Below are 12919 nucleotides of genomic sequence, written 5' to 3'. Positions count from 1 at the left end.
ACGATGCGTCTGTTTCTGCTGGCGGTGCTCTTCTGGTGCTCCTGCGCGCGGGCCGGCTGCGAGCCGAAGATCGTGAACATCGGGGCCGTGCTGAGCCAGAAGAGGTTCGAGCAGGTCTTCAAAGATGCGGTGACCCAGGCCAACCAGGTCTACGGCCGGGACAAATTCAAGCTGAACGCCATCTCCGTCACTCACAAGCCCAACGCCATCCAGATGGCTCTGTCCGTCTGCGAGGACCTCATCTCCAGTCAGGTATAGTTCTCTGGTGCCTCTGCGTGGGCGCACTGCTCCATTCTCCATCCAACACCACTTAGATCCATCCACCTCCACCACTGTCAGACTCCGCATCAGGCGCAGCAGCCTACAAATCTTGATCTCTTGCAATAGAAAGTTGATTTAAACGCCTTCATCTGATGCGTTTTCTCCCTCAAGTGCCATTGAAGTGGTTATTGGACCAGAGAGAGAGATGTTGTTTATGTCTCCAGAGCCTCACACTTGCAGATTAACTCTCCACTCAGCATGCAATGTATAGGAACACTTACAGAGAGCAGCCGGGAGATCACAACAGAGCTGCCTTTTATCCAATTTGGCATCCATACCACACATGAACAGGATTAATTCACTTTGTATAGAGCTCACCACAGACCCATCTGTTTAATACAGACGTGAAAAATAAGCAGGCTTTGGCTTGGGGCATTTCTCTTAATGAGAGGGCAACTGTATAATCCAGGACAAACAGCTGCAGAGCCACTGAACCAGTGAGGGGTGAACATTGAAAATGTGGAGAACGTCATTAGCCACTTGGCGTTCGGGGAGAGTGTGATGCAGGATAACATTTTGGCGTGAGCAGAAACTGTCTGTGTGTTGGCGTGGATCACACTCGTTCAGACGCAGCCTGTTTGAAATGATGCACAGGGAACGTTAACAACTTCTGTGCTACAATGAAATTCCCTTTTTCCCTTTTTACCTCCTACAAGAAGGTTGTGTCTTCTTCAATGTTTCAAATTTTTCATTTGTTAGCCAGATTCTGCAGAAACTATGAAATCCATTTCCAACTAACTTGGTGCAGGGATGGGGCTGGAATCGACAAAGAACCCATCACGGTTTGGTTTGGATGTGGATTAACGGGCGGCATCAGAAATACATTTTCACTCTCATAACCAATGCAGCAATCAGGCATATTTCCACATTTGCATTTGTTTTACTGGGCATAAAAGCCTAGATATTAATCTTCGCCTGTTTAGGACTAATAAATGTATATTTTAGATGATCAGACGACTTCATTTACTTTTTATTTCTACTACACGAACTACATAATCAACCAATGCCCAGGATTGTCGGCCTTGGTGGAGCTGTGCGACTAACTCTGCCACTCTAGTTTCCCTAAGTGCTTAAACGCAGGTTTTCCTTTCAGCTACACATGCTTTACGACTCATGCATGTGCTGCAGCTCTGACGAACAAAACACATTTCATCAGCTATGCACGGTGCATGCTAAGCGTGTGTATGCGCCGTAAAGAGTTGACACACACCGATGCACACACAACCTCCTCATGTGATGCTCTACATGGCTTCTATAAAAGAAGCCGGCGTTATGTCAGAGCATGTTGAGGCGTGAAGTCCCTCTCGCTCTCGCTCCCACACACGCAATTAGGCCTCATTGGAAAAAAACACCCCCAGCTTCAGCACTGCTTTCATGTCCTTGATCCTGGGTCTGTTGTAATGACTCTAATTGATACTGAGGCTGGAGAATAATACTGTCACATCCAGGCTTTTGTCACCCAAAGCACGAGCGGACAGATTACACCAACAGGGGTTTCAGTTCACCACACACACGCACACGCCCTTTTGTAAATGACAAAGTGAAACATGGTTTGGACAGGAAAGTCCACAGAAGGTTAAATCGGATGAGAGTGGGTGGAAGGCCATAACAGTCAGTGACGGGGAAAGTCTGTGGCAGATGGAGGAGTAGATGCCTGGGAGCAGTCCTTGGAAGACAGACCTCATTTTTGACCCAACCATACGGAGCGCTAGGATCCAATAATCCATGCCTTCACCACCGTGCCATCTTTATTCCTCTTCCTCCGCATCTCCATGGCAGCTCTCAAGGCTCTTCTTCAGGAGAGGCACTCAGAAAACAACTTCTCTATTCGTTGACCCCACTTTGTTTAGCTTAATGCTGGAATAAGATAAAAACTAAACAGTCACATTATAATATTCTTCTGCCGGCACACACTCCTCCAAACAAAGGAGTACATTTCTTCACTCTTCTGTTTCTCTGTTGTGGAGGAGTTTGTCCCTGAATACAATTTATAAAGACAACAATGTTAGGGCGGCAGTTGTACCCAATAATAGATTTGTTTTTAAAGCACGTGCAATTTTCATTCATCTTGAGGTCGGGGGGAAAAACTGATGTTTCATTTGAGGCTGGAGCAGCAAACTGCCCGAGCCCAGAATCTGTGGAGTGTGGAATTTGTCTGTATTAATTTGATTAATTGTAGATACATATAAAGGAAAAGGAGGAAAGGGCTTAAATAAATTTGCATTAATCCGACTTAAACTAAGACGAGGAACACTCTCTTACTTTTCCTCCACCAACAGCGCTAAGTGATGAAATCTTGAGGCTTTTCTACATAAATAACCTTTTTTTATTCGGTAATTATCATATATTCATCACTGTAATGTTTTCTTCTGGTGTTGACAGACCGGACAGAGTCATGGAGGTATTGTGTCCTGTTGTTCCTGTATAAAGAAAACAGAAATGTCAGCATGTCAGAACAGTTTTTTGCAAAGTAATCCTGCAATAGAAGAAAATAGATCAATTTGACTAAGGAGGATTGATGATGGACATTTTGCTCCCTACTCATCCAATTATAAACACGTCACATGTGATGAATGTGGTCAAGACCATTTTGAATTTAAAGTTTACGCACAAGTTTGATTAATCTTGAGGTTGGAAAACAGGTGTTTTGGTCCAGGTTGAATTAACATCCAGACAAAGCAGACACCTGCCCCCCCGAGCCCAGAATCTGGGGAGTCATTTGTCATTTGATTAATCGTAAACTAAACTAATGAGGAAAGTGCTTGAATGAATTTGAATTAAATCAACTTGAAGATGCAGAACACACTCTCACTTTTTCCTCAATGAGCAGGTTAATCAGCTTTAAATGAAATCTTGATGCTTTCTACAACGAAATGAAATGTTTATGATGTAAATGTCATGTTCTTGATCATAATGACGTGTTTTAAGCCTCCTCATGTTGTTGTATACGTGTTACGTGATGAATTCATGTTTATTAAGTCTTATTTTTCAGTACACTGCATGTTTTCGGTCTCATAATCTATATAACTGACAATTACTCGATCAAAAAGACAAATGTAAAGAGAGAAAAACATAAAATATGGATCCCTGTATGCCTATAGCGCGACTGTACTTCATCTTAGTGCCAAAAAAGACAAAGTGTTCTTCTTCCGTGTCTCTGCAGGTCTACGCCATCCTGGTGAGTCACCCCCCCCAGTCCAATGACCACCTCACGCCAACGCCTGTCTCCTACACGGCGGGTTTCTACCGTATCCCCGTGGTGGGACTCACCACCCGCATGTCCATCTACTCAGACAAGGTGAGTGATGGATGAGAAAGATGTAAAGACAGAGAGACAGAGAGAGAGAGAGAGAGAGAGAGAGAGAGAGAGAGAGAGAGAGAGAGAGAGAGAGAGAGAAAGATAGAGAGAGAGAGAGGATGACAGGAAGTGAGAGAACGCAGCGCGAGGGAGGACGACGCTCCCCCGGGGCAACTTCAAAAGCTTCTTAGATTAAACGTCCCATCGCTCTCCATTAGAGGAGCTGTGATTAAATGGGTTTCCAGCTGGAAATTGAAAGAACCTCATTAATAATGCGTCGCCTGACCTCAGCAATTTTTTGTATCAAGCACAAACAAGTAAAATGAGACTTTAAAGCGATCGCGTGAATAAAAAACACCCACGGACTCGGTTTAACATCTTTTTAAGGGGACATCACTCACGAGCTTCATCAAATCAACGTGTCTGTTATTATTCAAGTATCTAAATGTTTTTTTTTCCCGGAGAAGCTGTCTAATATCATTAAATGTTATATTTCTAAAACGGCCATTCAATCTTCTACGTGCTATTTCAGTACATAGTTGAACATGAAGGTAGAAATTTACAAAACATGATCCTCCTCACTTTGCTAAAGACGCCATTTTGGAGTGTGGCTGCAGGGCTTCGCTCCCGTTCAGCTTCAGCAGCGTTAGTGAGTAGGTCAGGCTCACAGCCGGTGTGTCAGTTCATCCAGTGGGTGTCAGCTCACCCAGTGGGTGTCAGCTCATCCAGTGGGTGTCGGACGGGGGTCGACCTCGAGCTCTGCAGGGACAAACATTTCTCGATAGTGACAGAACTGTCATATTAGACAACAAAATACATCTGCCCTTTAGAAGGAGCAGCTGTGTCTGTGCTGGCCAACACCATTGCCCATAACTGGGGAAACATGCGATGCAATGGTGCCACATTGAAACTTCATGGTTAGACGTTTGATTTTGAATTAATTTATGTTAAAATGATTAAAACTCTTAAGGTTTGATGGCCTTTGTCGCTATAGTCACAATATCCACTTGATTAAGGCAGCTCTTACAAATCCGGTATGAAATTCTTCATATTGGAGATAAATGTTGGTTTTTAATAACCTCTAAGTCTTTTTAACTGATCAACAGTTCCAGCTTTACGCTTCAACTTGCCGGACCTGATTCTGACAGTTAAAGCTGCGACTCACAGTCAGTTCCAGACTTCTCACCAAAGTTAATTAGAGCAGACGTTCAGGGTGAAGAGAGGGAATGACAAAAGGAAAAAATTCTCCATATTTACCCAGTCACTAATCCAACTCATTTTAATGAAGCTGCTGGTTTATTGTGAAAAAGTCCCATGTTTTGTAGATCCTCCAAAACCCCCCAGACCTCCGACTTCTATTTCCAAACCAGGACACAATGTTCTCCAAATGTTATCTGACTAAATCTTGTATGTTACATTTATAAATGTATTACAAGACGTTAGTGACCTTTTAAAAAGGCCAGAATCTGCCTTTTGGGAGAGCTTGCCTCCGCTCATTTTGTGATGAGTCATTCATTAAAAGTCCAGTTTCGTCATGTGTGTGTCTCATCCCCTCGTCTCCTGCTCCTCAGAGCATCCACCTGTCCTTCCTGCGGACAGTCCCTCCCTACTCCCACCAGGCCCACGTGTGGTTCGACCTGATGCGCGAGTTCAACTGGAACCACATCATCCTGATCGTGAGCGACGACCACGAGGGGCGGGCGGCTCAGAAGAGGCTGGAGACCCTGCTGGAGGAGAGGGAGACCAAGGTGAGACGCTCCGGCTGCGCACGGGCGAGGGCGCTGTTTTAAAAACCCTCAGAGGTCTTCTGTGTATGTAACTGTTTTCCTTTCTGTTATGTGGCAACATCTCTTTCTCACCATTGTGTAAACATTGGCTAACACACCTAGTGACATCAACAGCGTCTAATGTGGTCTAATCTGACGAGAGTTTGTATGTTTATTTGCTCATCTTCACGTTGCTTTTCGCCATAGTCCAAATTATCCTGTGTCTATCCACAGTGGGAGCCAAATAGTGGACTTTAACACGGGGCTTTGCAAAGCATCACAGACTGGGGGTGTGTGGACGTGTCTTACCGGGCGGCCGCGGTGGCACTCAGGTGTTTCTCTCCTCTCGGGGCTTGTGTGGCGAGGGGCCATTGTTTTCTTGCTTCCCTGCTAACTCATGTTCACAAGATGCTGGAGATGTGTTTTTTCGGATACCGCTGATGCATCCATTTTAAGTGTAGCTCTGAGCTGTGTATGTGGGTCAGGGAAATGCTGATCTTCTGTGAGTCCAAACAGACTTGAGACTGCAGCGATGCATGGCCTTGAGGAGCAGGGAGAGAGGAATAGAGGGGGTGGGGGGTGGGGGGGGGGGGATGCTATCTTTTTCATCCATTCATTTACTAAAATGAAATTACCTTGGGATATGTCATTTTTTTGCTTCTTCTTCTTCTTCTTCCCTCTGTGCCATGCTCGCCCCTCTCTGGGGCTCTTTGCTGTAATTGTGTGGCTGAACCAAATGAGTCCTGGTTCAGAGATTTAATTAAATTAGAAGCGGAGGAGACATTGAATATGACACACACACAGTAACACACACACACACACACACACACTAACACACACACACACACACACACACACACACACACATCCGAGGTATTACAGACGGCAGCTACAGCTGAAGAGCAAACTGTGTCAGTTTAAATGACTGGCATCACTTTCGATCAACAACCACCATTTGAAAATAAGTTTTCCACCATCTCAGTTAATCATGTTTAATTTTTGCATCCGCATCCAAGCGGTTTGAAGGATAAAGCTGATGAGTCACATCATCCAGTATTGACTCACATCCTGCAGCCTGACAGAGAGATGTGTGTATGAAAAAGCCCTTAAATCCGCTGAATTCATCCAAGTGACAACTGCAGCATCTGCGTCTCTGGAGTCTGATCCACAGCAGCTTCGGAAATGATTCACACCCCTTCACTTCTACTGGGTTGAAGATTTCACTTCAAGTGGGTGCACTCCCCTTGGATCCACACTCAGTGACACAAGGTGGAAAAATAGAAAACCGCTTTGTAGATTCTTTCCTTTTTGCAAATGTATTTATTTTGCTCTTTGCTGTGGTAATTTAAAGGTTCAGTATCTAAAATTTAGTGACACCCAGTGGTGGAGTGTCATGTTACAGCTGACTGCAGAAGGTGCTTACTTTGTCCCGTCTGGGCTACTGTAAAAAAAACTGTAAATATAGAGTATTTAAATATAAAGAGCTCGTTCTTGGGTAAAGAAAACGATAATTTACAATTTAGAAGAAACACATACGTGAACACCTCACTAGGATTATTTTGTATTCAATTTCTTCCAATAGATCCCTTTCACCTAAACCTCTGGGTGAATCCCTCCACAATAAAATTTGTGCTGAAGCGTAGAGAATATTTTCTGATGTTCTCCGGGGCCCCCTGCTGAGTTGCCCCCGGGTAACCAGTTCTCTCACCTCCGCCTCTGCTCTGACATCTCCTGAATCCTACGACATCAGCAGAGGGATGAACTGTCTCTTCCATTCTCTGTCGGGTTTGTTTGTGTCACGGTGTCGAATAATCACCTCAAACTGTAAATGCATTAGCAGGTTGAACTGTGGAAGGTGATGTGACACGATGCTAGTTTCCGTGCAGCAGATTTCACCTTCGACACATTATCCCCTCAGCAGGAAACAGGAAGGTGTGATTCTCGCCAATCACCCAATTTGTGCTGCATAATCACTGTGAATTTACATGATTATTATTTTTTAGCTCCACGCAGGAGGTCACATGGGGGATGGGGGGGGGGGGGGGGGGGGAAGAGGGACCGCTGCCTACACCAGCAAAGCGGCTCAGGACACGGTGGACTTAGTCACAGAGCAACCGTGAGCAACACAACATGAAATATTAATGCCTGACTGTGAGGATACAAAAATAGATCGCTCAGAAAAAACTCTTCGGGGAGAACGAGACAAAGAGAGGGAGTATTTGTTCGCTGTGCTGCCGGAACGTTCTCGCTGAGAGGAATTCTACAAGCTCGAGACGATTAAACACTCCTTTTATCATGTTTAGTATTTACACAGTGGAGAGTTACGACAGACGGAATCAAACTGTGTAGAAATCACTCGTTTCACTATATACTGCAGTTTTCATCCATCTTCTAAAATGCCACAGAACCTTCATCATTTATCAAGTGTAAGTGGGATTATCTATAACCCAAGTGACAGCTTGGCGTTTCGGTTTCATTTAAAAAAAATAAGGATGGAACAATAACCTCATTTTAAATGACTGGAACCAGAATGTCTGACAGGAAGCTCCCAGGAGCCTCAGCTTGTGTTGCGGCCTCTCGGCTCGGTGTGAACGGAGCAGCTTCTCCGTGTGCATCTGCTCACCAGCCAGCAGTTCTGTTCACCGATGCACAGCCAGCGTCGCCTTTTGTGAAGGAAGGGAATCAGGCCCAGAGTGCACTGAGGTGTGAGCTGTGAAGTAAAGCGGCCGTGCGGGAAACCAGGCGAAGCAGAAAGACGACGTGTTTTCCTGCAAAATGGCTCCGTGCTCCCCGACAGGAAACCGTCCTCCGAGCTTCACAGGACTCGGGTGTTTGAATTAAGTCAGCGAGTCAGTGTCCAGTGTGGAGTCCAAATCCAACACTGCATGTTGAATAGCACTGTGTCGTCTTCATGAAGTTCTGTGAGGCAGAAAAGACTTCAACTTTCAAAAGGGAAAGCTAATTATTTTTTAAGATTTAAAGCTTATTTCTAAAGATCCTCCTCCTCCACCAGTGAGCACAGCCTGCTTCCCCTCTGAAGCATAATCCCAGAGTTCACTCAGAATTCTGGGATTCTTAATTTAGAATGCTTGAATATTTGTGTTTTTTTCAATGTGGACACATCCATCCTCAGAACCAATTTAGAACGAGCATGTATTGAACTGGGACACAGCGTTTTTCAGCGTTGGCCGTTAATTGTTGGTTTCTCTTTGATTTGTGTCGAGTGGATTTAAAAAACATTTACAGTGGATGAATGTTCCAAGCTTTTAATTTGTGTCTGGTCAGAGGAGTTACTGACGACTGCATGTGGAGAATTAGCTGCAGCCTTCGGGGCCAGAATAAGAGAGTGAACGTTTCCTGGTGCAAGTTCTGTTGTTGTGAAACTTTTAATGAGCTCTTAGTTTAAAGAAAGGTCCCACTTTGGAATTGATCGCATGTTTTGTCGGCTGTGATTGTTGCTGAGGTTTTTGCATTTCCAGATGTGTTTTAGACATTTGTTTGTCGTCCAATAAATGTGGTGACGCAACGGTGTGAGTTCAGTTGTGTTTGTGAAATGTTTTACGTTTCCAGTTGGTAACCGACAATTTCGTGAAAGAAGAAACAAATATTTCACATAACTGACCGACGCAGGTGAATCACAGAATCATTGCTGATGATGAATTAAGTTCTGTATCATCTGTGGTGTCTGGGTATTGGGTCACGTCTGCTGCTCTTTGCAAGCCCCTCTGTTAAAGATCCCAATTTGAAGCAGAAAAGTGGAGATTTGTTGGAATGCTTTACTGCCCTCCATTTTCAACTGTTTATAATATTTTTCTGTGTCTGCATATTTTCTCTGTGCACATTACTCATCAGAATAAAAAAAGGAACTATGAAAACCTCGACCAACTGTCCTATGACAACAAGCGAGGACCTAAGGTATATTTGCATGGTCAATGCACGCCGCCCACCAACTTTCCAAACGTAGCAACTAGAAACCAGTCCAAACCAGTCACCAGCCGAACCCAGAAATGTCCCTCTCTTGGTAGCACGTGTTTTCTTTAATTTTTTACTTTTGAGGCATTTCCCTATGATTTTAATGACGAATGATTTTGTTATGAAAAATCTATAATTTTCGGTCATTCCAGTGAACCAAAAAAAAAAGAAGTCAGTGAACTGCGCCCCCCCTCCCCCCCGCTTTTTATCATTTTAATTTTCTCCTTTAATAAAAGGAATGCATGCACTCAGAACACACACACACACTCACGCACTAAACAAGTTTGCAAGTCCATTCCTTTGTGGAGAACTGGTAGTGTGGGACGAAGCCGTTACCCAGATGCTACTTCCTCCTGTTCTGGAGCACTTCCCTAGTTTTCAGCAAGTTTTTTTGTTGGGGGAGAACGTCCCCCCCCCACCCCCACCCCCACCCCCTCACCTGTTTTTACTTACTGGTTGCATTGACCTTCTTCTTCCCCCCTACCTAACACATGCACGTCCTTCTTTGGAGCCTTGATAACCCTCAGTTTGCATGCGAACAAATGCAAAAAGTTTCCCCCCCCCCCCCCCCCCCTTCAAGCTTTTTCTTTTATATTTTTGAAATCTTTTTTTTAGTTCAGCCGGTTCCCCCTGGATCGCTCTCCTTTTCTTTTTCTTTTTTTTTATCTCTGTCTCCCGTTTTGAAACAAAATCGGCCAAGCTCGAAAACCAAGCAGGTAAAAAAAGGCAGCATGGTGTCTGAGGCAGGGATAAGTAGCTGGCTTGACCTTTCTTATGCCCCGATCACAGGCAGAGAAAGTCCTCCAGTTCAGCCAGGAGACTAACTTAACTGCCCTGCTGCTGGAGGCCAAAGAGCTGGAGGCCCGAGTCATCATTCTGTCCGCCAGGTGAGACGTTCACAAACCACCAGATATGTGCAACCTTAAGAAAAAGCTCAAGGTTTGTTAAGGGTGTGTTTTTTTTTTTTAACGTGTTCAATTCCAGTGAGGAAGACGCTGCTGCGGTGTACAAGGCGGCCCGCTTCCTCAACATGACCGGCTCTGGCTACGTGTGGCTGGTGGGCGAGCGGGAGATGTCGGGTAAAGCCCTGATCGAGGCGCCAGACGGTACGTTCATCCAGGAGGACACACGAGTCGGTTCCATCCCCCCCCACCCCCCCCCCTCTCCGGGCCGATCATAACACACAGAGGATTAGAGAAAGCGATTACATGATTAACTGTATCATGGTTTGTTGTGTGTTGAGCCTTTAAACGTTTAAGCATTCTCCGCTTAAAGGTTTAAATGTTGTGTGTCCGCACGCAGTTCTTTAGTTTATTCAAAGGTTCATTCATTCTGCCCTTCTGCCGTATTAACACGCTGGTTTCTAATGAATTGTAAAGGGAGAGTTTTGGAACAGGTAACTGATAGAATGGTAAGATACAACAGCCTCTTTATCTCTTTGTTCCTCACCATCATTTGTCACTTTCTTGGTCACAAACGTTGAGCGTCTTTTCTTCCTCCAGGCACTCGCACACAAACCAGACCCCCCCCCCCCCCCCCCCCCGAGCGTTTTATTATTTCTCTGTGTCCTGTCCGTGTCTCGTCTCATCCACCTCCTCTGCAGCTTCTCCCGGGAGTCTGCGAGACTGATGGACCTGGTTGCAATCACAAAACTTAGCTGAAGTTGGATTGTTGCTTGGTTTAGATTTTTAGGTCTGGTGCTATTTTTCTGTTTTTTTGGTTTCGTTCCTTCCCGACACAGATTTACCTTTAATGCTTTGTCCCAATACTGAAAAAAGAAAAAAGATCCAACTTCAAGGGCCACTTTATACATGCTGCGAAAAGGTCACCGGTGGCCACATCAGAAAAGTGATCCGTTTATTTCACATCATTAAATTCCAAGACATTTTACCAGCAATCGTGGATCACACACCTGATGTCTGACCTTTATTCGGGATGTCTAAAGCCCTATAAGTTTTTTTCCTCACTGTGTGCATTGCAAAAGGATCCAGGGAGGCCGTCGCTGGCTCAGGTTGGTGATTGTCTGTTTATCGGCCCGATCTCCTCAGGTCTGATCGGCCTCCAGCTCATCAACGGCAAGAATGAGTCGGCCCACATCAATGACGCGGTGGCTGTGGTGGCCCAGTCCATCCAGGAGCTGTTTGAGAAGGAAAACATCACAGAGCCGCCGAGAGGATGCGTGGGCAACACCAACATCTGGAAGACGGGGCCCCTCTTTAAACGGTGAGATCGAATCTGACAGTGGAGTGTCAGTCACTGGATCTCATGCCTTCTTTTCGTAAGATATCATAGGACCTCATGAGAAACGTGCTGTATACATAAAGTTTAAATTATAGGAATGGTTTAAGACTTTAACTTCATTTAGCCGCATGTGTCTCCAAATTTCTCAGGTCAAAAAAAAGCTTGTGTTAAATTCGTAAATGACCCTTATTCAGTTTTCTGGCTCTATGACCTGAGAGCCCTGCACTGAGCGATACCCAATCAAAGGCACTGCTGCGTTCCCTAATAGGTGACACACGATAGCCATGCATGAACAAGTGTGCGCTCGTTCACACGTGTAATCGTTCTCGTTCGCTCGCCGTAGGGTCCTGATGTCATCCAAATACCCAGAGGGCCTCACGGGGCGCGTGGAGTTCAACGACGACGGCGACAGGAAGTACGCGCACTACGGAATCCTCAACTACCAGAAGACCCGACTCGTTCAAGTCGGCATCTACAACGGAACGCAGGTAAACAGAGACACAACCTGTTGGATCAAATGTGGTCAAATGTCTTCTTTATTTTCTGCTCCCTGTCCATTAGTAGGTCGCAATGCACCCACACTGTGTCATCCTCCTTTTTTTTTTTAAATCCATCCCTGGACAAGCAGACCCAGTTTTCTATCTATAGCACAATGCACTTACTGGAGGACAAGTCTGCAATTCACTGCAGACCACCCCGTGTGCGACTAGGGGGGGGGGGGGGTTTCAAATATTTATTGCCATGATGAATTGAAACATGCATAAAATTTACAGCAGATGGATTCTAAAAGGGCGAGAGAAAGAGGAGAGAAAGAGGAGAGAAAGAGGAGAGAAAGTGGCTAAAGAACAAAATAAGATGAGGTTGAAAAGTGTTACAGTTCCCCGAACGCTTTTAAAGTTTCATGTCGGTTTCCCTCCTGAAAGTGAGACAGCCGCCATCTCAGTGGAACCAGGGATTCATGGGAGGGTGTTATGTTACCTTGTTAAGCTTGAGAGCGTTGACTGAAGACTTTTTTTGTTTAGGGTTTACTCTTAGTCTTTACTCTTAGTTATGTTATTTGCATAAATTGTAAATATCTTTATAAAAATGCATGTCAGTTTATTCCCCTGCAAACGATCCTCTTGATCTGATTGTTCCAGTAAAAGCTCGTAAAAGGACCTTTTATTTTTTGTTACATTTCCCTCTGGATCAATCCAGTATCCATTAGTTCAAATCCATTCCATTTGTGGTTAATGGTGGTTATTGAATTGGCTGGCGTTCCCTGGTAATAGCTGCAATAACGATAAGTCAGTGAAACCCTCTGGTATGAGACATAAGTCAA

The 12919-nt window shown here is 44.8% G+C and overlaps 1 protein-coding gene across 3 annotated transcripts in view; it reads left to right on the top strand.

Moving 5' to 3' along the window:
* Nucleotides 1-12919, top strand: part of grin1a (glutamate receptor, ionotropic, N-methyl D-aspartate 1a) — a 28429-nt gene continuing 15510 nt past the window's right edge. For 2 of the 3 annotated variants that reach the window (XM_053411518.1, XM_053411517.1), the window contains exons 1-8: nt 1-252; nt 3485-3619; nt 5191-5367; nt 9238-9300; nt 10147-10244; nt 10342-10463; nt 11406-11580; nt 11942-12086. In XM_053411518.1, coding sequence (XP_053267493.1) covers nt 4-252; nt 3485-3619; nt 5191-5367; nt 9238-9300; nt 10147-10244; nt 10342-10463; nt 11406-11580; nt 11942-12086 — 1164 coding nt within the window. In that variant the 5' untranslated portion in view covers nt 1-3. The remainder of the gene's footprint in view (nt 253-3484; nt 3620-5190; nt 5368-9237; nt 9301-10146; nt 10245-10341; nt 10464-11405; nt 11581-11941; nt 12087-12919) is intronic. The other variant, XM_053411519.1, reaches the window with a different exon arrangement.

Source organism: Pleuronectes platessa, chromosome 19 (genome assembly GCF_947347685.1).
Source record: "Pleuronectes platessa chromosome 19, fPlePla1.1, whole genome shotgun sequence".
Lineage (NCBI taxonomy): Eukaryota > Metazoa > Chordata > Actinopteri > Pleuronectiformes > Pleuronectidae > Pleuronectes > Pleuronectes platessa.
Note: the sequence above shows the minus strand (reverse complement) of the source record. Positions and strands in the feature narration are given on the sequence as shown.